Here is a 24,733-nt window from a genome sequence, read left to right as displayed (position 1 = left end):
TGTTAAGCACATACTCTTAAAAGGGAGGAGAGTTTATTTGGGGTAATCACATATGTCTGAAAAGATTGTATGAAAAGATTAAAAACTGCGTAACTTAGGTGTGTAGACTACTATGCAGGTCAGGCAGGCAAAAGCACAAGAGTCTTTTAAGAGAAGGGAGAAGAGAAATAACATGTCTCATGCGTGCACATTGGCCAGTGGGGAAAAGTGCTATTAACTACCTCCCTTTGCCAGTAATCGGACCTATAAAAAGAGATCATTACAGCAAGGGTAAGCCCGTACCTTTCTGTCTGAGACACAACCAGTTAGAACACTTAATACGGTATTCTAATTTTCTGAGTACTCAGCAATTTTAGTATCCATCAACTTATAACTGATCTTCAGTTCAAACTACAGAAGCTATCCTTGACAATACATTCCCCTCCCTGCCAGGCCAGAAAACTGGCCGAAATCCCATGGCAAAATCTAAAGGCATCTTTTAAAGCACTAAATGCAAGTCAGCAATTTTGGAGTATGAAAAAGCTAAACTCCATTTAAGTGATTAATTCAACCCCTATGCCAACAGTTACTTAAAATTATTTAAAACTTAAACAGCTAAAAAAAAAAAAAATACGGCTTTGGGGTTGCAACATTTGGAACCACAAGCTTATGAACCTTGATCTCCTACCATCGTTAGCACAGGTTCTATTCCAGCCTAATGAATTACTCACTCCCGTGACCTGTTTTATGACCACTACTTTGAAGTCTCCCAACATTATTCCTCTAGCCCTGAACTCTCTCAAGATGTAAGCCAAGTCTTCTAATTCCTTCTGAACGGAACTTCCCTTAAATAAATACCTCAAGCTCAACATATTCAGAAATTAGCACAAGACTCTTGAGAGTCACACTCCTGGCCCACTGAAGACTGCACACCTCCATGCTCCCGACGTTAGATGTGGCCGTGGGATCTGCCATGAAAAACAAAATACAAGAGGGACATGAGGGGCAGCGCTGCTGGGTGGATGCTTTAAGGGGCCAGTGCGTGATCTGCGTATTCGCTCTCCTGTCTCGCATCAACACAGGCCTACAGGAAGGATGAGGACCCAGAGGACAGCCCTCAGTCAGCTCGTGATAAACAAGGAGCATAAAGAAGAAACAAACCTCTGCTGTCTTCAAAGGCTGACATTTGGGAGCAGTTACCACAGCCTCCCTGGTGGCTCAGACAGTAAAGCTTCTGCCCGCAATGCAGGAGACCTGGGTTCGATTCCTGGGTCGGGAAGATCCCCTGGACAAGGAAATAGCAATCCACTCCAGCACTCTTGCCTGGAAAATCCCATGGACGGAGGAGCCTGATAGGCTACAGTGCATGGGGTCCTAAACAGTCAGACACGACTGAGTGACTTCACTTTCACTTTCACCACAGCCTCCAGACCACAGGTTTCCCAGGTGGACCTAGTGGTAAAGAACCCGCCTGCCAATGCAGGAGACTTAAGAGACATGGGTTCAATCCCTGGGTTGGGAAGATCCCCTGGAGGAGGGCATGGCAACCCACTCTAGTATTCCTGCCTGGAGAATCCCATAGAGGAAACTGGCCAGCAACGGTCAGTCCGTAGGGTCGCAGAGAGTCAGACACAACTGAAGTGATTTAGCACACAGCACACACACCACAGCCGCACCTGGCCTACCCTGACTAATGGCCTCACCTGCAATCTGCTTCTCCATCTGTGTTCTCACCTCTGACAAGGACATCAGCACCCGCGCCAGGAGCCTCAGGACTCCTGAGCGCGTCTCTCCTCCTCATACAGCCATCCTGGAAATCTCACCTTGAAAATTATTTCCAGGGCATCACCCCTCCTCTGCAGTCCCATTTTAGATTTGGCTGGAGGCCATCTTTCTCCTTGATTATAAACCCACGGCTTCCAAATATTGTCTTTCTATAATTCCAGTTTCTTCTTGCTCTAAGTGACCTTCCAAAATGATACGAGTGTGATCCTTCTAAAAATCTAAATGTGATTTTCCATATTGAAAGCCTTCTGACATTTCCCCTTGGTTCATGTTAACCACCAATGGAGGAGTGCTCCCACAGGGGGACCATGCTAGGAGCACAGGAACAAAGATGAGCTCTTTGTCCAAACACCCATCGGCAACCGTGATGTGATGACATGCTGGCTGCAGACTATGTTGCTCAGTACTAGGACTAAGTGAAATATGAAGAAGTCTGTGAGATAATTTATTCCTAAAATAAAAACTGGAATGGATTCAAGTTCCTCTCTGAAAATGTGACTCACGAACCCTAACAAGTTTTCTTTTTTTCTTTTAACTTTTTATTTTGTATTGGAGTACAGCCAATTAACAATGTTGGGATAGTTTCAGGGGGACTCAGCCATACATGCGCCTGTATCCATTCTCCTCCAAACTCCCCTCCCATCCAGGCTGCCACGTAACACTGAGCAGAGTTCCCTGCGCTATCCAGCAGGTCCTTGTTGGTTATCCATTTTAAATATAGCAGTGTGCACAAGTCTATCCCAAACTCCCTAACTATCCCTTCCCTCACCCTTCTCACAGCAACCACAAGCTTGTTCTCTAACAGGTTTTCTTGAGACAGAAAGAGATGGAGTTTATCATTAGCTGGGCAAGGAAGTGCACATGGCCCAAGATTCTCCCCTCCTGGGAGCCTCTCCGGAGATGGCTCCCGATATTTGCAGCTTATACATTATTAGGGGGAAAAAAAAATCCTTGTTGGTCTGGGAACTGGGAGACGTGGGCTGCAACATGTCGCTGCGGTTCGTTATTTACTATTTCACACTGAAGTGCACCAAGATGTGGGACTTGCGCAGATACGCTGCAGGGGAGTGTGTTATCACACCACCTGTTATCTGTGTCCTAGAAGGCGGGGGAAAGGCTAAGAGCCATCAGCTAAGCCACAGGATAAACATGTGAAGCTCTTCAAGATCCTCCCACCCCCTTCCACGCCTCTGTTCAGGATATTCCTAACCTCGGGCCGGAATAGCAGCCTCCCTCCTCTAAGCCCACTGAAATCCTACTCACTCTGTCTGGGCCTGGCTCGGTGGTCAAGGAACAGTTTCTGTGAAACCTGCCTCCGGAGCTGCTGGCAATATTAACCTACCTCTGGGATGAAGCATGTCCATGCTTATTATATGACAATAGTTATTTCTAAGCATCTACCTACTCAGTGGGCCTCGGAATTCCCTGAGCATCAGGACAGTGCTTATTCACCTTCGTGTTGCCAGCACTTGACATTATGCTGATAAAGACAGTGAGCATGTGAGCCACAGCTGTGCAGCAAACACAGAGTGAAAACCACATTCCATAATCCTGCTTATCCATCAGCCTACTGATGGATGTTAGGGTAAAGTCCACACTGGGAAAATCCAGAAAAGGACGTTATATATTTATAGCTTCTAATGTTAAAAAAAAATTATCTGACATTTTACTTATAGGCCAGCAAAACTTGTGTGTGTTCACACATGTGTGTGTGCTTCTGTGCATGTGTGAGTATATATATATACAGCAGTTTCCTCTGGCTGCCATAATAAATTTCCACACATTGAGTGCCTTAAAACAACAGAAACTTATGCTCAGTTTTGAAGGCCAAAAGTCCAAAATCAAGACTGCTTTCTTGGAAGGTGCTGGAAAGATTGTGGACCCTTGCCTCTTCCAGCTTCTGGTGGCTTCAGGTAAACCCTGGCTTGTGGCTCTGTCGCTCCAGGCTCTCCCTCCTCTTGAATCTGTCTCAAACTCCCTCTGCCTTCCTCTTGGAATGACACAGGTCAGTGGATCTGTATAATCCAAGTTGATTTCATCTCAAAATTCATCTGGAAAAATTCCTTTTGTGAAGAAGCTAACACACAGGTTCCTGTGATCTGGACATGGACATGTCTTTTTGGAAGCTGCCATTCAACTCACTGCACTGTGAGAGAGAGAGTGTGTGTGCATATGCGCGCGCTGTATATTGTGCCAGAGAAGAGTGCTTAAACCAAGTTCTACTGAACGCCCTCCTGTTGCCAAGGTGACAGAGTTTGGAAACCACGTTGGGTGCTGGAAACACAATGGGGAACATGAAAGACACAGTCTCTGCCTTATGGAGGTCATAACAAGTCAAATATTTTAAAGTTGGAAAATGTGGGATGATGGAAAATTATGCTGTGATTGTATACAACAGGGAACCTTGCCTTGTCTGTTAAGTGATAAATGTGACCTTGATATTTTCTCAGTTAGAGATGGATTACACGGAACATTCCTTGATTCTTAGTATGGATTATCTTCTACCCTGTAGAGTGACATCCACTAAGAATCCTTGTTTTACACGTATGCTTTGCACTTGAAATGATCTGATGCAAAGATACTCCATGAAACTATCACAGTTCATATAGTTTAGGATGCCATCACTTGCAATACAATCATTATTTTACAACAATCGAGAAGAATAAACGCTGCTGATTAAACTATGAGACACCATTAATTATCATCCCAATCTCATAGATATTGAAACATGTACCTTAGAATCAGTGAAATATGTTCATTTCTACTCTGACATACGTTCTCACAAATTAAAAATCTTCTGATTAAACAGTACAACCAAATATCAATGGTCTACCAACAATATTTTAACACTGAGTTGGCTTCACTAAGCCTCAGAATATTTTTCACCTTTTCATGAGGTTCAGTTCAGTTCAGTTGCTCAGTCACGTCCGACTCTTTGCAACCCCATGAATTGCAGCATGCCAGGCCTCCCTGTCCATCACCAACTCCCAGAGTTCACTCAAACTCATGTCCATCGAGTCAGTGATGCCATCCAGCCATCTCATCCTCTGTTGTCCCCTTCTCCTCCTGCCCCCAATCCCTCCCAGCATCAGAGTCTTTTCCAATGAGTCAACTCTTCACATGAGGTGGCCAAAGTACTGGAGTTTCAGCTTTAGCATCATTCCTTCCAAAGAACACCCAGGGCTGATCTCCTTTAGAATGGACTGGTTGGAGGTCCTTGCATTCCAAGGGACCCTCAAGAGTCTTCTCCAACACCACAGTTCAAAAGCATCAATTCTTCAGCACTCAGCTTTCTTCACAGTCCAACTCTCTTAATATATGTAATTACAATTCACTAAGTCCTAAATTAAGACATTGGCTCAGCAGTAAAGAATACCTGCAATGCAGGAGACACAGGAGATGTGGGTTCAATCCCTGGTTTGGGAAGATCCCCTAGAGGAGGAAATGGCAATCCATTCCAGTATTCTTGCCTGGGAAATGCCATGGACAGAGGAGCCGGGCGGGGGGGCTACAGTCCATGGGGTCGCAAAGAGTCGGACACTAGAGTGACTGAGCACAAATGCATATTAGGTCTCTTTAAGGCTTGAGAGAGTTTGAGAAGTCAGAATACTGGGAAAGACTCTAAAACTCTTGAGCTGAAGCAGAAAGATGTGGCTGCTGGTATTATTGTCCCTTCTTTCCAAGTCCAGAACTTGGTAAAAGGTCAGAAGAATACAGTGTGTACACCTGTGTGTGTCTGCGAGCAGAGCTTGCAAATAGGGACAAGCCAGACTGTCCAGAGGTCCACGGGGCAGGGTCACATCTGGTGGCCCCTGTGAAATGCTACAATGGAAAGAGAAGACAGGATCCCTGCTCTAAGAAAGACATCTAAAAAGAGAAGTGATGAAACTTTTAAACACACCCGACTCCAAGCTCATAAAGTCTGGGAGGACTTTCTGGAATGCAGGATTGAGATTTTGCTGTAAATCTGCACAAAGGTCATAACGTACTGTAGAAAAAGTCTCAGAGAATGATCTCTGTATGAATTCTCTTCTTGCACTTATTTCTCATTTTTTCATGCAGTTTGGGACACTGAGATATCACATCCACATTTCCCGGTGTTTTTCCTACAAAGATTTAATTTTGCTCCTTGCACATGAAATTAAGAGGAATGAGGAAGACAATGCCATCCACGATTTGTGGGGAGGTACGGAACATAAGAGAAATTTAAGCCTTTAAAAATGAACAGATGTGAGTCAATATGGGGTTTTTAAGCAAGAAACACACATACACGTTAAGAATAGTATGTGAAGTATGTTCCTTATCCCCAAAATAATGAGGTAAATCAATATACTTTCAATTAAGTAGTTTAAAAAAACAAGCTGAGCTCAACTTGCAAATTCTTCTGAAATTTTGAAAAGGTGCAAACTCTTTTACACACACACACACACACACACACACACACACACAGCAGCTTAGTAAAGTATCATTTTAAAACAAATTCTTCCCTGGAGAAAACTTATTGCCAAAGCATCTGGTCTGTGCTTTCAGAAGGCATTTAACAAGTTACTATCATTTCCCAGACTCACCAGGGTAGCACTGACTTTCAAATGAATTAAAATTTTCTTTAGAAAAACAAATCTCAGGCCTCCCACAGCTATTGGAAAGAAAGAGTAAAGCAAGGTTAGGGGCAGATCTAGCCAAACTCCTTTTCTTCGGGGAATAGAGGGATTGTTTTCAGATTTCGGTAACCATATATGTTTTTCCATCACATCCCAAGGCAATCCCTGAAAGACAAGTATGGTTGAAGTGTGGATTTTCTACTGTTAAAGAACAAAACAAATTTGACAAAGATAGTTCAATTTAGTAAGCCTACTTCTGAATAAATGGACTGGCACAACAACAGTCTGGAAGAAAATAAAAATCTTATGTCATATGCAAAAATTAATTCCAGACAGACTAAAGACGTAAAATTAAAAAATCTTCCTAGAATATCTAAGAAAATGCATATACAATCCAGGAGTCACTTTCTCAGCCAAGAGTGAAAACACAGGAAAAGGAGACTGGTCTAAATAAAAAATTTAAGCTCTTGAATGGATATATATATATAATATAAACAAAGTCAACAGATTCAGTAAATGTAAATAAAAAATATCTCTATAATACACAAACGGCATCTAGAAATTGCCAAGAATATGCAACAGAAAAACTAGTAAAAATTATTTCAATTTGCAGAAGAGTATGTCTAAGTGATAAACAGATACATAAAAAGAGCACAAAAACCACTAACGGTCAGAGAAATGCAACTTAACATAGCAAAGATCTTATTTTGTATCCATTAGGCTGGCAAATGCTGCTTGTACACTTTGTATCTAATGGTTGTCACAGATTTGGAGAAATGGTATTTTCATACATCAATAATGGAAATGAGTATTGTTTCTGACTTTTCAGACAGCATTTCAGCAACTTCTATTAAATCAGTTCCACTTCTGTGAATTGGGTTTTGATATTGGGACAGAGGGTTCCCAGGTGGCTCAGTGATAAAGAATCCACCTGCCAATGCAGGAGATGCAGGTTTGACCCCTGGGTCAGCAAGACCCCTGGAGGAGGAAATGGCAACCCACTCCAGTATTCTTGCCTGGGAAATCCCATGGACAGAAGAGCCTGGAGGGCCTCGTTACAGTCCATGAGGTCGCAAAGAGTCAGACACAACTGAAGCGACTTACCATGCATGCACTGGGATAGAACACCTACTTTCCCTAAATTGTTTCTTCTAAAAAGATTTAATTTTCGTCCTTGCATGTGAGATTAAGAGAATCAGGAAGACAGTCATCAAAGATGTTTTGGGGGACAAGTACAAGGTGTGTGATAGAAACCACAGAATTTTATAGAAATAATGAACAAATGAATGACATTACATACATGGAGGTTTGAAGTGAAGTGAAGTGGCTCAGTCGTGTCCAACTCTTTGTGACCCTGTGGACTGTAGCCTACTGGGCTCCTCCATCCATGGGATTTTCCAGGCAAGAATACTGGAGTGGGTTGCCCTTTTCTTCTCCAGGGGAACTTCCCAACCCAGGGATAGAACCCAGGTCTCCCGCATTGTAGGCAGACGCTTTACCGCCTGAGCCACAAGGGAAGCCTTGTGGAGGTTTCAGATCAGATCAGTCACTCAGTCGTGTCCGACTCTTTGCGACCCCATGAATCACAGCACGCCAGGCCTCCCTGTCCGTCACCAACTCCCGGAGTTCACCCAGCCTCACGTCCATCGAGTCAGTGATGCCATCCAGCCATCTCATCCTCTGTCGTCCCCTTCTCCTCCTGCCCCCAATCCCTCCCAGCATCAGAGTCTTTTCCAATGAGTCAGCTCTTTGCATGAGGTGGCCAAAGTACTGGAGTTTCAGCTTTAGCATCATTCCTTCCAAAGAAATCCCAGGGCTGATCTCCCTCAGAATGGACTGGTTGGATCTCCTTGTAGTCCAAGGGACTCTCAAGAGTCTTCTCCAATACCACAGGTTTAGTGAAGTATAACTAACAGAGGCCAATAACTAGAAATAAGTTGGACATCAATCAACAGAAGAATGAGTAGATCTGCATCATGGAATATTATGCAGCTGTTAAAAAGGAATGAATTTGTTTTATACCAGATGATTTAGAAAAATTCTCAAGAGTGACATAAACAGGAAGTCAAGAAGTATGTATAATATACAAGTATTAATAGATAAAATACAATCCCATTTTCACAAAGCAAGGACAGAATCCTATTTCAGTATATGTCTTTGTATGAAGGTTGGTTGGATCTGTGGGTGTAGAGTCCATGGGTACTGAGGGTCACTGTACTATGGCCAGTTTACTATACAGACTTCAGCATCGATGGATTTTGGTAACTGCAGGAATTCTGGAATCAATTCCCCAAAGATACTAGGGGTGGACTACATATCTAATATCAATGCAGGATTATACGAGTAGGGAGGAAATATGAAGCAAACTCCTGCATTATTAAAGTGGATTGTGTGGGTAGACAGGACTGGATTGGAGGCATGAGGGTTGACGTGAAGGGAGAAACAAAAAAAGTGGTAGCTAAAATGTCTCATTTCTCTAAAATTATAAGAGTGTGGGAGAGAAGAGAATAGGGGATGCATGAAAGGACAATCACAGTTATCTCAGGGTGGTGGGACCTCAGATAACCTTAAGTTTTTACATATTTCCATGTATTCAAATTCTTAATAGTGAATGCATGATGTTTATAATTGGGAGAAATGAAATTCTATTTCATTGTGACAATTTAAAAAACTAGACAGACTGTAAATGATGTTTATAACTTAGTTCATATATTTCCCTTCTTCCTTCCCTGTCTAGTCTCCACTTATTAGCATGAAACTCCTCTGACATTGATTGTACTCAAACTGTGAACAACCTGCTCAGATTGAAATCTTCCCAGCTGAGTCAAGAAGACAGCAAACTGGAGGGAGGGCAAGAACAATTTCAGAATTCCCTGATCCTCTGTGAAGTTGGCTTGAGGGTTCTTCTCTGATGCTAAAAGATTCTCTTAAAGTCATCTTGTACTGTGCTTTCAGCAACTGCCACCTCAACCTTCTGATAAAGACAACTATTTATAGAGTCCTCAGGTGTCAAGCTGGCAACAGAAAACATTTTTGATTCCCCCATCAATCACTGCCTATACATAGAGAGAATTAAACCCAGCTTTCCTCCTCTTATCTCTGGTTCCCTTCTTCTTAACCATTACACTGACGTCGACACTTGCACAGATATTCAGCAGAGGAAATGAAATGACATTCAAACTATCACATTTGCTTCCCTCCTGGTCTTGAAGTTATCTGTGAATCTCTAGCATTTATTCTCCTGCATTCATACTCAGATTCTAAGCTTCAACAGGCTCTCAAGTTGCTGAAACCTAACTCTTACAAAAAGAAAGAATAGGAAATGGAACAGAAACTCTAATTGCCCTAAATGCAGCACTTCAGGGTTCATTATAGATTACATATAAAAATAATGACATTTTCATAAACGTATCCATTCATTCTTAGTCTTTAAAATCAAATAGTGATGAACATAGCTTGGCAGCTTAGTTTTAGGCAATGTACAGGAATTTGTCAACAGTGACGTACCAACGAGGAACTATCCATGACTTGAACTTAAATATTGTACAATTATAATTGCTAACACACAATATGGTTTTTACCAAGATTTTCATGAGATTATTGACTGACCACAATGCAATACTGAACGTAACATTTAAATCCAATATCCAACTTGATGAAGAAAAGTAAGTTAACCATAATTATTCAATTTCAGAAACAGGTAATGCCTATTTATGAACGTTAACCAGAGAAAAATGGAACAAAAGTTTATAAAGTGATTAAACCCCCATGAAGCCTAGAGATTATTATAAACATCCTATAAAAAAAAAAACAAGAATAAAGGACACTAGGATTTCATTTTTATTACAGGAGCTTTGGAGGAAAAAAAAATTCTACCGAAAACAACTGAATAACTAACTTATAAAATTCACAATATGAAACAATCATTGAATTTATTCTAGTAGCCTTCAAAGTGATGCAAATTAGAAAAAGTACCAATTTTTAGATCACCTAAATTAGCAAAGACTGAAAAAAAAACTCTGATATTCAATGATGCACACTGATATTCATTAACTGCTAATGGTGCAAACTTTCCTGGCTACAATTAGCAATACACATCAACAACCTAAAAAAAAAAAATTTTTTTTTAATCCCACTTCCAGGAACCTCAAATAATGAATGATATACAAAACAGACAAATTTAAGTATAAAGATAGCCTCAAAAAATGACACTCAAAACAACTGAATGTCTAGCAAGCAGAAAATGGTCAAATAAATAATGGTTAATTGGTAATAACAGAATTGCATTCGGTCATGACAATTTTATTTTCAAAGAAGATTAATAATGAAGGAAAATGCTCACGATATAATGTAAAATTTTAAGTTTTATATACAATTTGGGCTTCCCTGGCGGCTCAGACAGTAAAGAATCTGCCTGAAATGCAGGGGACCCAGGTTCGCTCCCTGGGATGGGAAGATCCGCTGGAGAAGGGAATGGCAACCCACTCCAGTATTCTTGCCTGGAGAATCCCATGGACAGAGGAACCAGGAAGGCTACAGTTCATGGGGTCACAAAGAATCAGACATGACTGAAAGAATAACACTTTCATTTTCATATACAGTTTAGGGCTTCCCGGGTGGCTCAGTGGTAAACAACCCTCCCACCAAGGCAAGAGTCGCAGGAGACTCAAGTTCCATTCCTGGGTCAGGAAGATCCCCTGGAGGATGAAATGACAACCCACTAGAGTATTCTTGCTGGGAAATCCCATGGACAGAAGAGGCTGACAGGCTATACAGTCCATGGGGTTACAAAGAATCAGACACGACTTAGCAACCAAGCACATATACAGTTTAGTCTCACTTTATATACATTCTCCATGTACGCGGCATGCCTGCATAATAGGAAAATGTTAATAATGGTTACATAACAATTATATAACCTCTGGAATTAACATTGATATTCATTTCTGTCATTTTCTGTCTATGTTTCCATAGTAAAACTCTCTATAATAATGATATTGGGGGTGACGGTGGGGAATAGTAAGTATGTTTAAAAAAAAAAAAACAAAAAACCAACCACTAAGCCTCTCTGGCAAAAGAAATAGTTTAAAAAATTGGACAACTATCCCCATTGTGTGCATCAGGTCAAGGGCAAAATCTGAAAAGTAGGCAAACCAAAAAAGAATGCGAGAGTGCCTTCCAACAATGTCTTAAGAGTATACAACTTCTCCTGCTTACTGAAAAAGTACTTCCAACCTCTAATAAAGAGCCTCTTATACAGAGCCGCTTTAAGGTTTTAGCTGAAGGATGAAGAGAGAAAAGTTGGGGCAAGAAGTTCCTACTCTCTAAACTGCAGAAGAACCCAAACAAGGAAATGTCTAGGAACTGGGGCCCAAGGCATGACTGTTTTAGTAAGTTCTGGGTAGAAGAAAAAAGAAAATGCAAGGCATCAAGGCAAAAATCTAAAAGGCAGAGGCTGACGGGTAACTCCCAATATTCAATGACCCCCTTTCCTGCACTGTGCCCAATTAAGATTCCACTCGCCTTCCTGCCCACATAGCAGTATGTAAGTCCTGACCAATGAGATGTGAGTGCAAGGCGGTGCAGGATCGATGGTGAGACATACCCTTGGGCCCTTCCTTCTATCTGGGATGCAGACATGATGGCTAGAGCTCCAGCAGCCACTGAGAACCATGAAGTGAAAACTACCTACTGAGGATGACAGAGCAGAAAGCCATGAGAAGCCTGGGTTCTTGTCATTCTGCCCTGTCATTCTGGGCCATGTTTCTTCAGACTTTTGTTATTTGAGAAAGAAAGAAATCTCCATGTTGGATAAGCCATTATTGCTATTATTATTTTTTTTGGTCCTGTTACATACAGTTAAAATGAACCTAAAGTGATGTACCTAGCCATGATAAGCTTCTGAAAATTTTTCTCTTGATCATGTCTATTCTCCGTGGCTCCCTTCCTCTTAACAGACCAAAGAGTGGACCAAAATAAACAGGAAAAAATAAAAGTAGAATATCTTAATAAAGCTTTATGTTATTTATTTTTAAGTAATCTGAACCTTCATGAGCGTGCTCTCTCTCTTTAGGCATAACTAATTAAATTATTTTTAACTTGGGTCTGGTGCTTGATTGATTTTATGAGTCAGTGATCCAAGGTAAAAATGGATTCCTTATTACTTTATATGTTAACCTGAAACAAAGTGAAGGTTTCATAAGATAAGCTACAGAGGATCAGGAATGACAATAAAATAGATATTAGGTCTTTGATTCTAGCCATCCCTTACTTGCCCACTCAAGGAAGAGAGTGGCATCTGCTTGGATGAATGTCCTGGAGTTATTCAAGCGAGTTTCCTCTGGCATTTCATTAACCTTTTTTTGAATGGATGACAAAGTCTCTTACAACCAGTGCTTCCTAATTACCTACAAGATAACAGATATGTTTAAAAATAGCAAAGTAAATATTTACCCTTTTCCAGTTACTTTTAGGTATTTGAATCTAGTTTCCTGCTAGGAGGAAAATACTGTCAATTTGAACTAATTATCAAGAGCAAAGTTTCATTTCTAACATCTTAACATCTATTACTGAGAAAACTATCACTTTGGGGGGGGAGGGGAACTTACCGAGGAAATTTTTCTTTACTGAATGGAAAAAAACAACAGAACACAGCCTATTCAAAAATCTTCACAAGGATACACACATAAGCTCTGCTCACAATTCTATTCCTCTCTAAGCTATAATCAGACCTAATCATAATAACTTACTGTACATGTTACATATTAACCTAAATAACAGCTTCATAACTATGACTTCACATTGCATTTTAAATTCAATAACTTGATATTCATTAAACAACCATTAAGCCATCAAAGCTCAAATGATATTTAAATATTTATTTCAAAGTAGGTTTAAGAATTAGCAGAATCAATTAAAATGACTTGCCTTATAGTATAAAGTAATTCATCCACAGAGCTAGAAAAGGGCTCAGGAAAACTGGGTTTTCCTCCTCCTCCTACCACTATGTAATACTCCTGCAATGGCATAAAAGGAAACTCACTGTCTGGGATTAAGAGACTATGGTTTCAAGTCAATCTTGGGGCTATTCTAGGAAAACAACAACTGTACCAAATTAGCAGTAGTAGTTTTGCAACACTACTTAAACGAAGCGGCTTGCTTTGCTTAGAAGTAAAACCCCTGATGCTCTGAAAAGATGAAACAATGGATAGTTAAATGGTGAGCTGGCTATCCAATCAGGTTCTTTCTTATTGTAACAGTTGACTAGCTCCAAAGATGTATGGCATTCTAGGTGACAGAAGGCTAAAAATTTAATGACATACTACATGTAACATGTGAAGAAGGCATCTGAATTTCAGAATGAAAGAACGAGTAAGAAAGCAAAGAGAAAAAAAAGGCCTTTAAAAAATGAGTTTTAATTGCTAGAAATAATTTATTTAAAGATGGATAACTAATGAACCTAAGAATCATTATTTCATCATGATCTTACCAGTCTCTATTTTTCCTACTGCTAACTTTAGGACCTACCACCTTAGTCTGTGTATCTCAACTGAATCAAAAGTTAAATTATGTTAGACTTGCAGAGGCCATAGACACCTTTAGTAATCTACTTTGGACCTTAAAAATTTTAACATTGAGATGTATTCATTCATTTATTAAATTCTTACTGAATGCCTCCTACATACCAGGAAGTGTGCTAGGAGCTGGGAAATCATGATAATTTATTAAATTTTTTATCCTTTTAATGAAATTTGGGTAAATGTTCTTATGAAACTGGGAATAGGGGTGGAGGTTTGAGATGTGGGGAAACAACTTCATGTGGAAATGTCATCTAAAGAAGAATTAATCCCATGAGATTTAAAAAATATTTTAGCAAGCATTTTATATTTTATCAAATATGACAAAATAATACGTAAACAATAAAGAGTTATTTTTCAAGTTGCATATAATAGCTGGTTTTTTTAAGATTGATAGTCCTGCTAAAGACAAGAAGGAGTTTATGAGTCTTCCTAGAACTGGAGCTTTTTTAGTGAAAAGACAGATACCTCAGGAATCTCAGACAAAAATAAATGAGTTTACAAGCTGGTCGACTAGAACTTGGTATTTCAATAAGGAAGCCAAATGAGGTAAAGAGACTAAAATACTCTCTTTAAACTATGATACAGTCAATCGCAATGATCAAACCAGTTTTCCTTTTACAGATGAACTGAGCATCTCAAGATTCTTTTTTTCTTATCACGTGGATACTCCCTTAAGACTTTCAAAATCGACATCTTATTTGAAAAGCAAGAGCGTTTAAAATAAGGAGCCATGTCCAAATCTCATCTTACGAGTCTAAATGTTGATAACCATCCACTGTCCTCCACAAGATCCTGTTATGCATGGCCAACTCAAATACATGATAACTAGAGGAAAATGACAGTATATAAAAGAATATTCAAGAGACTTTCTTCAAAACCTACCTTGTGTATAACATACTAGGCACCTCTTTCCTGCTAACAGTTATTCAACTACAGATTCTCAGAAAATCATCTTCAATCCAATAAAAGCATTGATGAGTGCCTACTAAAAATTTCAAAGATAACACTTGAATCTAAAAACACCTGTGACACTTTCAACAGCCACGTGGAGCCTCTTGGCCATCTGAGTGGCCACAGTTGTTTCTGCTCCATCAGCTCTCCAGGCACTTGAACGGTACAGTTAAGAGAAGGAGCTCCGCAGAAAGCAAATACCAAAGCCCCCAGCATGCCACACACGTGGGGTTTGGAATCAACTCTGCTTCCTCCTCATGGTGGAGAGAGAGAAAGTGCAGCTATCCACCCAACGCAGCTGCCTCCAATGCCTACCATCTTTATTTCTCTCTCCCTGGCAGTTCATGCAGCCTATGTAATCTTCTTTCTTTCAGCAAGCAGGACCATACACTCATCTTTCCTGCTCTAGACCAGCATTCTTTGAACTAGGGTACGTGTCTGAAGCAAAGCCAACACTTCGCAAGGGCTTCATCATCACAACTATGTGTTGTGCTTAGTCGCTCAGTTATGTCCAACTCTTTGCAACCCCATGGACTGTAGCCCACCGGGCTCCTCTGTCCATGGGATTCTCCAGGCAAGTATACTGGAGTGTGTTGCCATGCCCTTCTCCAGCGGATCTTCCCAACCCAGAGATCGAACCCAGGTCTCCTGCATTACAGGTGGATTCTTTACCGTCTGAGTCACCATTGAAGTGAGTCAATTTCCAAGTCCCCAACTTTCAAATACTCTCCTGTCTAAAAACTGATTGCCTGAAACTGTAACTGTGATGGAAGAACATCCCTCCTACAATGAATGGCAGCTGTCCTTTATTACCTCCCCCTCCCAAAGGTCCTTCTCCCACTTTACAAAAGCAGTCCTCTGGATCAACTTCACCAGATCTTTCTAATCTGCATTACCCCAGGGTGTAAAGATCCCAGGGAACGGGGCGACTAACAAAAGAACAAATGAAAATGCTGATCCCTGCTGTGGAGTGCAAGTCTCCAGCATTTGAGTATCTCCTTTCCTAACACAGGGAATTTCCACTTCTTTGTTTTAAACAACCTGAAATATTTAAATAAAAAGGGCCTGTGGCCAAATGAAATACGAAATACTAGTTTTTGATTTATATTCTTTTTTTGGTACAGAAAGTAAGGCAGTGATCAATAAGACACTGCTTTGGGAAAGATTTCTGGTGTTCTCTTTATTTACTGCAAGTAATAAACCCTTCCTTCTAACAGAAAAAAAAAAAAAAAACAACAACTATTTTCCATTGGAGTAAAATTCTGTAGGAGAAAGGAAATGGAAATATGAATTTAAGGAGAAAAAAGGAAAGACATAAAAATTTTAACTGTTAAGAACTTATTCGTGCATTTCAAAAATGAATAACGTTGACAATCAAATATGAAGTGAAGTGAAAGTCACTCAGTCGTGTCCGACTCTTTGCAACCCAAATTCTCCAGGCCAGAATACTGGAGTGGGTAGCCTTTCTCTTCCCCAGGAGATCTTCCCAACCCAGAGATTGAACTCAGGTCTCCCGCGTTGCAGATGGATTTGGTGGCTCAGAGGGTAAAGCGTTTGCCTGCAATGCGTGAGACCCGGGTTTGATCCCGGGGTTGGGAAGATCCCCTGGAAAAGGAAATGGCAACCCACTCTGGTACTCTTGCCTGGAAAATCCTATGGAAGGAGGAGCCTGGTAGGCTACAGTCCATTGGGTAGCACAGAGTCAAACACGACTGAGTGACTTCACTTTCTTTACCAGCTGAGCCACAAGGGAAGCCCAAGAACACTGGAGTGGGTAGCCTATGCCTTCTGCAGGAGATCTTCCGGACCCAGGAATTGAACCAGGGTGTCCTGTGTTACAGGCAGATTCTTTACCAACTGAGCTATAAGAGAAGTTATGAGGGAATCAAATATAGATTCTACTAGAGTTTTTTAAACAACGCAATAACTTGAAAAGTCAACGTTGATGGTATGATGAAAAATAACATCCTCTACAACTATTTAAATTTAAGATGAAAAGTTTTAGCAATTAACTTGAAATGTGCTTAGAGTACAGGCTTTTACAGAATCTTTCAGGTGCTGTAAGAGCAAAAAAGTTGGAAGAGTATGGCTGGAGAACAGCTCTTCAGAGCCCTTCCAAGAAAAAATACTGAAGAGACAGAGAAAAAAGAAAAATTTCCCCACCTACCTAGCCCTAAGTGTGGACGGGCTGATGATGGGTGAGGATTATTCTCTCCACCCTCTCGGTCATAAAGACATTTGTTGAACCTGGTTCTACAGCCAACAGTTTCCAAGACTGATGATGAGGTTAAATATTTGATTTTAACTGCGTTGCAGAACGGTGTGAGATTCTGGCTGAAGAGATGTCTTTCTTAAGGAGAACCTCTACTTTTCTTTTAGTCTCCAGAAAGACTCATGAGGCCATACTGTGGTGGTGGTTTAGTCGCTAAGTCATGTCCGACTCTAGTGATCCCACAGACTATAGCCCGCCAGGCTCCTCTGTCCATGGGACTTCCCAGGCAAAAAAGACTCACTAATTTTGTATTTATCTTAAACGATGACAAATTTCACCAATGGGCGTGGAACAGTGAATGTGTCTGGTAATTCATGAGTGACATGCAGGAGGCAAAGAACTGGAAAGCTCTTACTGTGTAGTTAGTATGTTAAATGTGGCAAACGTCCTAAAGTGCTCTCAACAGGCATTTCTACATACCCCTGGCCCTCAGACTCTACTTTTTGCCTTCTTTCTCTGATTCTTTACTTTCTTCTCTGTCCCTTACCGCTTTTCAGCCACTCTTTTGGGAAGCAGAAAATCGTCTAAATATGATGGATGAGGCCAGCACTTAATTCGATGTCTACTCTGTTCTAAAAATATTGACTTTCCGGTCCTCTAGCTCTCAAGAGAGACGGTGGGGCTCTTTAGACCAGACGTTAGATCTACTCTAAATCTACTCCTGTTTAGTATAAGGAGGTAGTACAGTTTAAGATAAAAGGTCTGTCTTCAGAGTTGGAAAGTCGGCTAAAAATCACAATCCATCATTTACTAGGTATGTTGCTCAATTTCTCCAAACCTCAGGTTCCCAAAGTCCTTAAAATGGAGTGCTAAGGATTTGAGACAAGATACATCAAGCACTTAGAAACCGACCAGCACATAGTAGGCATCCAATAATCAACAGTTCTGAAATTAGATGTTTGATTTTTTTTTTTAAATGATTGCTTACAATCAGCCAATAGTTTCCTCTTGGCATTATGTCAACTACTGCCATGTTTTTCCATTCCTTTCTAACCTCTCTGAAAACAAGTGATTTGGAAAATGAATACCTTTCATGTCTAAGTATAGGGTGTATGTATGTGTGTGTGTGTCTAAAATGTACCTGCAGCACTAAAGCTGGCAAAAGGACATACACAGGAATGAGGGCTGCACAAATTTCACATACAGCATGGCAGCATGTCCTTAACGTGTTCTGCGCACTGCTGTGACACATTTAAAAAAATAAACATGGAATCTATGACCAACTCTTTTAAAGTCTATCCAAATTTAATTGGTAATCTAACACTTTCCGCCCTTCAAATTAGCAAAGTTTATTGGTTCTAGTTGTTTGTAAAATACTTATTATTTTAAGGTTGTAGGGAAACTGCTACTCCCATGATTCTCGCTTGAGCATGAGTATAACCTTTAGTCTCTGAAGCAATTTGGCAATGTGTAACAAGGACTTAAAAAGGATTTACATGCTTATTCAGCAGGGGAGGAATATATCCTAATCCAAACAAATAGATCTATGTATAAGAGTATTCATTACATCACAACTTAAAATTCATAAAATGAAGCAGCTTTGGTGTCCACTTTGACTTTTCACTTTCATGCATTGGAGAAGGAAATGGCAACCCACTCCAGTGTTCTTGCCTGGAGAATCCCAGGGACAGGGGAGCCTGGTGGGCTGCCGTCCACGGGGTTGCACAGAGTCAGACACGACTAAAGCGACTTAGCAGCAGCAGGGGACTCGATATATGGTACAGCCATCATCCCATGAAACAGCATGCAGCTTAAAAAAAAATTTTTTTTTTAAATAAGATGAGATTAAGTGAAAGGACCAAAGTATAAAGCAGTATTTGGCTATGATTCCAAATTTGTATATGCCACTGTGATCCTCAAGCAGTAATAACAGAAACTTTACAATACAGAATTGGAATTACACACAGTGATCAAAATCCATTCCACAGCTTGAAAGGACACACTGTTAAGACTTGCTACCCACGTCCTAATTTGAAAAAGAAGTGTGGGATGAGTACACTGCTGATTCAGATCCTTTTTATGAATGGCAGGGAGAGGAAAGTGGATTGTAAAGCTGAAAGTTATGTCTGCAACTGACATTCAGCCTCTTAAAATTTTGTTTAATGAAACTTTTGGGTGACTTTTACACCACACACATCCATGTTCACCATCTAGCTAGTAAGTTTTGGTGATGTGAGCAGAGATGAGAGATAGGAAAAAGTGAGGAATTCTATAACCTTTCAGTATACACAACTGCATACAATGTAAGAATAAATGAAACTCAGAGTACACACACACTCTCTCTCTGATTCAGACCTGCAGACATATTTAAAGCACTCCCACTCCAAGCAGAAATGCCTCAAACATACCACCTGACCGTCCCTAACTCACCTGCCCTTCATCACTACTTTCCGAACTCTTAGCTTATTCCCAATGCCCACGACTACCACCACCAATTAAACAAAGCTAGTAAGCACGGGGAGACTGTTTTACAGTGATCCTGAACTCTCCTGCCTTTATTTTTCACATCAGTACTTCAAACGTCTAATCTAACTCCTCAGAAGAAAGGGAACAAAAATGCCTTTAGACACTTACAACGTCTCATGTTACACATGCCTGGACTCCAGAGAAAAAGGAGCAACCCAAGTCCTTTGAGCAGAAATGACACCTTTCTGCTCAGTGCTGATTTGGCGAGAGCACAGCTTTATACACTTGCCTGCCCGCCTGGGCCCAGGTGCTTCAAGCAGCCCCATAGCAGAGGCCAGCTTGTTTCTGCAAACAGTCTGAAACCGCACGAAGCCAAAATCAACAGAAGTTATTACGAAAACACAAAAGGCAAAACACACCTAAACTGCCACCTTGTCTGTCACAGCTCTCAAACCGAAAAGTATCTTAACAGTATGCACATCTATCTACCTGTTTGCAGATGTCAACCTGCAGAACAAACAGCTGGGAGACGTGGGGTTAGTCTCTGGTTGTCAATTTCAGGAAACACGAGCATGTCTTAGTTTTGAGCTCAGGTTCCAGGTCAATACAGGTTTTCGGGACTTCAGTTTTTTTTCCAGGCTGGAAATGCACTAAGCTAATAATTAACCTTAAGCATACCATCACCTCTACTAAAAACATTTGCTACACAGCTCTAAATTACTTTCAGTTGACTTAAACAAAACAGACAAGCTGTAATAAAAGGTCTCTGAGAAATGTGATCTCTTTCATTGGTCACCCAGGACCTTTCCCCCTAAAATCTGCTCCTTCTTGGGGAGGGGAGGGGGAGAGTTGCCAAAATAAAGATGCCACCCAAAGCACAATTATTTTGTGAGAAAGTTACCTAAGCTAACTCTTCAGGGTTTCTCAGGTTGAGTAATTCTTGCAGGCGAGTAGGGAGGGACAGCTCGCCTCCAAGATTACTATCTGCAGAGGTTTCCCTAATGTTGATTTTTTTTTTTTTTTTGGCGTCCTTTTTAATTATCCTGCAAGGGCTCTGATTTTCACATCTCTAGCTGCTGCTGGGGGGAGTTGAGAGCGACGCGCCAGGGCTGCGGCAGCCGCTCGGGCCAAGTCCAACGCCGGGGGGGCGGGCAGCCCACTCCCCACCGGGTCCCACCCTCCCCGGCACAGGCGCGCACAGCCCAGCCAAGACTGCGGCTCGCGGGCGGGGACTCACCGCTGTCCAGCCGCGCAATCTGGGGCAGTCGGTAAGTGCTGACCAGCAGGTCGAGCGGAACGGCCACCGAGCTCCACTTCACATCCTTGAGGCTGCAGCCCAGCGAGGGCGCCGGGTCCATCTTCCCCGCCTCCTCCGGCCCCGCGCTCCCGCCGCCGGCACCACCCCGCGCCTCGGCGGCCGCCGCTGCTCGCGCTCGCGGAGCTGGGACGCGCGAGGGGCGCCCGGCACTCCGGCCGCGGGCAGCCCGGGGGCGCGGCGGCGGCTGCGGCAGCCGGGAGCGAGGGAGGGACGGAGGGGGCCCGCGGCCGGCTCAGCTGCCGCTGCGGGGCATGGCTGGGGCGCCCCGCGTGCCCTCAAGCCCGGAGAGGACTCGCAGCAGCCCCGCGGCGGCCGGGGTGGCTGCAGCGGCTCCCGCTCCGCCTCCTCCTCTGGCCCCGGGTCTGCAGCTGCGGCGGCCGCCCGCTCGCCTCCTCCTCCTCTCACCCCTCCTTCCCTCCGCCTGGAGCGTGTGAGGAGGAGCCGCGGGTCTGAGAAACGCCATAGCAGCGCTCCCAGCACTGACTAATCAACAAGGTGCGAGCAACGCCTGCGCAGCTCGGAGAGACCCCGCCTCCGCCTCCCCGGCACCGCCCGCTCCGCCCCGCCTCCCGCTCGGCCTCCCCCGCCCCCCGCAGCCGGGCTGGCTCGGCTAGGCGGCGGCTCCCGGATCCAGCGGGCGTCTGGGCGCGCTCCGCAAGCTTTAGCTCTCGCTCCCCCGTCCGACCGCTCCGGCGCCTTGCAGCCTCGCCCGGCGCCGCCGCGCGCCCGCATTCCTTCGCTTTCCCGGGGCCTGCCCGGAGGGCGCCCCGGAGGAACACGGCGAGCTCGGGAATCTCACTCGTCTTGCAGATGTAACTCCCTCTCCGGTCCACCCCCACCGTGGCGCTGGAGTTGCTGTTATAGGCGCAAGAGATCTGTGTGGTGCCCATCTCTTGAGAGTGCCACCGCTGGGAAAAGCATCCATCCCCTGGCGTGCCTCCCGCCACCCCGCCCCGAGAGCCCTAAAACTCTCCAGAAACGCAGCCGGAAGTTACCCCCTTGAGTCTAGACTCAAGTTTTAAGATTATTTTACACCAGACTCTGGCTACAAGGCGGAATGAAAAAGGCCTAATCACCGAGAAACAGAAAGGTAACGAATTATCAGTACCCACATAAGGGAAGATGACTGTCAGGTTGGCACCTTCATTGTACCGACAAGCTGCTGGAGACAGCGGAGATTGAGACCAACAGCCACAGACACGCCAATTTACTGGGAGGTGACGGGAACCAGCTGTTGTCGCATGCTTTTCTCACTCATTTCTCTCCCAGGGTTGGAATAATCCTCGTTTTCTAGATATACGTACCAAGACATTTGGTAAATTGGCAAGATTGTGCACTTGTAGATGGATATGCCTGGATTCAAGCCCACAGTCCACTTTCTGTGATAAACACTCTGTTTTCCCCAATATTGACTGTGGCCTACTCCCTGCAGACAGAGCTCAGAGGTGGCTGTAAGATTCCTGTTTCTTTAAGCACATCCTAACTTTTAATTGCTACTTTTTTTTTTTTTTTAATATTATTTTACACCAGCAAAATAATGGCTTCCCAGGTGGCGCTAGTGGTAAAGAACCTGCCTGCTAATGCAGGAGACATAAGAGGCCTGGGTTCGATCCCTGGGTTGGGAAGATCCTTGGAGAAGAAAATGGCAACTCACTCCAGTATTCTGGCCTGGAGAATCTCATGGACAGAGGAGCCTGGCGGGCTACAGTCCATAGGTTGCAAAGAGTGGGACACCACTGAAGCGACTTAGCACACAGCACACACACCAGCAGAGGTGAGTGGTGGCCAGGTGAAAGGGTTACATAGATCAGTTCTTTATATTTTTCAATACGTATTCAGTGTACAGTGCATGGAAGACAAAACAAACACCTGCTTCACCTGCCCAGGGGGACTTGGAAACAACCACTGCCTTTCAGATGGCTGGCTTAGGTCTGTGCCAATGAATAAACCTCTCCATAGCAATTACAGAGGAGAAGGCAGTGGCATCCCACTCCAGTACTCTTGCCTGGAAAATCCCATGGATGGAGGAGCCTGGTAGGCTGCAGTCCATGGGGTCGCTAAGAGTCGGACATGACTGAGCGACTTCACTTTCACTTTTCACTTTCATGCATTAGAGAAGGAAATGGCAACCCACTCCAGTGTTCTTGCCTGAAGAATCCCAGAGACAGGGGAGCCTGGTGGGCTGCCATCTATGGGGTCACACAGAGTCGGACAGGACTGAAGCGACTTAGCAGCAGTAGCAGCAGCAATTACAGAAAAACCCTGGAGATGCTTCTCACACTTTCCCTGTCCTCCCCCTTGGAAGCACTGACAATGATTTTCACAAAATCTTCTGCTGAAAGTTTTCAGCTTTGTGTCACTGATGTGAAGTTTTCGGAAAAGTCTTGGAAAAAAAGGCGGGGGGAGGAGTTTTTAGTTTGTTTTACTCCAAATCCCGGTGACTTCGAAGGAAAAGAATCTGCCTCCAGTGCAGGTGATCACTGTTCAGATCGCTGGGTCGGAATCTTCCCTGGAGAAGAAAATGGCAACCCACTCCAGTATTCTTGCCTGGAGAATTCCACAAATAGAGGAGCCTGACGGGTTATAGTCCAGGGGGTGGTGAAGAGGCGAACAACTGAGAGACTAACATTTTCACTCGGAATCAGAGGTCCATAAAGTTCGAAGTTTTGCTCACAGAAAGAAGAATTTTTAAAAATTAAAAGGAACCAATTTTCCAGTAGTCATGTATGGATGTGAGAGTTAGACTATAAAGAAAGCCGAGTGCCGAAGAATTGATGCTTTTGAACTATGGTGTTGGAGAAGACTCTTGAGAGTCCCTTGGACTGCAAGGAGATCCAACCAGTCAATCCTAAAGGAAATCAGTCCTGAATATTCATTGGAAGGACTCATGTTGAAGCTGAAACTCCAATACTTTGGCCACCTGATGCAAAGAGCTGACTCATTTGAAAAGACCCTGATGCTGGAAAAGATTGAAGGTGGGAGGAGAAGGGGATGACAGAGGATGAGATGGTTGGATGGCATCACTGACTCAATGGACATGAGTTTGAGTAAACTCTGGGAGTTGGTGATGACAGGGAGGTCTGGCGTGCTGCAGTCCATGGGGTTGCAAAGAGTCAGATATGACTGAGCGACTGAACTGAACTGAACTGAAAAGCAATCAAATGCCAGCTATTTTTTTCTATTTAAGTAATTAATCATTTTTGAAAATTAAGCTCAGACTCCAAAAACGATACAAGAAACATTTAAGAATGGATAGGGTCAGGGGTCCTTCAGGCAGTTAGTAGATCCTTAAACCTTAAATGGTAGATTGATTTTTTTTTTTTTTAATAATTTTCTTCTACTATTACATCCTCTTTAAAAGCTTCAGGGAACAGTAGAAGTAGTTCTTTCCCATGAAAGCACTGGTAACTTATGACCTAAAGGCAAGATAAAAAGTAAAAAGATTAATGCAATCAACTTTTTTTTTTAATCAATAGAGAACTTACATTAGATTTGCTCTTATTGCTGACCTTGCAGAAAAGTTTTCATTTCAACCTTGAGTATTAAAGGAAAGAAATTTTAATGAGCTCCAAAATCTTATATAATCTCCAGTCATGGCAGAACTGTTTCAGAAAGATTTTATTTGTAAGACAAAGAGAATTTTGATTAAACTGTAGGGGAAAAAAATCAACTGAGAAGAGTACTCTTTCAGTCTGACTAAACTGCACTTCCAAACATGATATGAGGAGGTATGTTGTCTTAAGATTGTTGGGCCAGTGCAAACCATTCACATAAAAGTGTAACAACTGGGTACAGGGGCAGAACTTACAAGATTTTACAGTTTACAAAAAAGAAACACCCA

The 24,733-nt window shown here is 42.6% G+C and overlaps 1 protein-coding gene across 2 annotated transcripts in view; it reads right to left on the bottom strand.

Annotated features, from left to right (window-relative positions):
* GAREM1 (GRB2 associated regulator of MAPK1 subtype 1) overlaps positions 1-21,370 on the bottom strand; it is a 236,747-nt gene extending 215,377 nt beyond the window's left edge. For both annotated transcript variants that reach the window (XM_070778766.1, XM_070778767.1), the window contains exon 1: positions 20,812-21,370. In XM_070778766.1, the coding sequence (XP_070634867.1) occupies positions 20,812-20,932 (121 nt within the window). In that variant the 5' untranslated portion in view covers positions 20,933-21,370. The remainder of the gene's footprint in view (positions 1-20,811) is intronic.
* Between the last annotated feature and the right edge of the window lie 3,363 nt (positions 21,371-24,733).

This window comes from Bos indicus, chromosome 24, assembly GCF_029378745.1.
Source record: "Bos indicus isolate NIAB-ARS_2022 breed Sahiwal x Tharparkar chromosome 24, NIAB-ARS_B.indTharparkar_mat_pri_1.0, whole genome shotgun sequence".
NCBI classification, from domain to species: Eukaryota; Metazoa; Chordata; class Mammalia; order Artiodactyla; family Bovidae; genus Bos; species Bos indicus.
The sequence above is the reverse complement of the archived record's forward strand: the minus strand, read 5'-3'. Positions and strand labels throughout refer to the sequence as shown.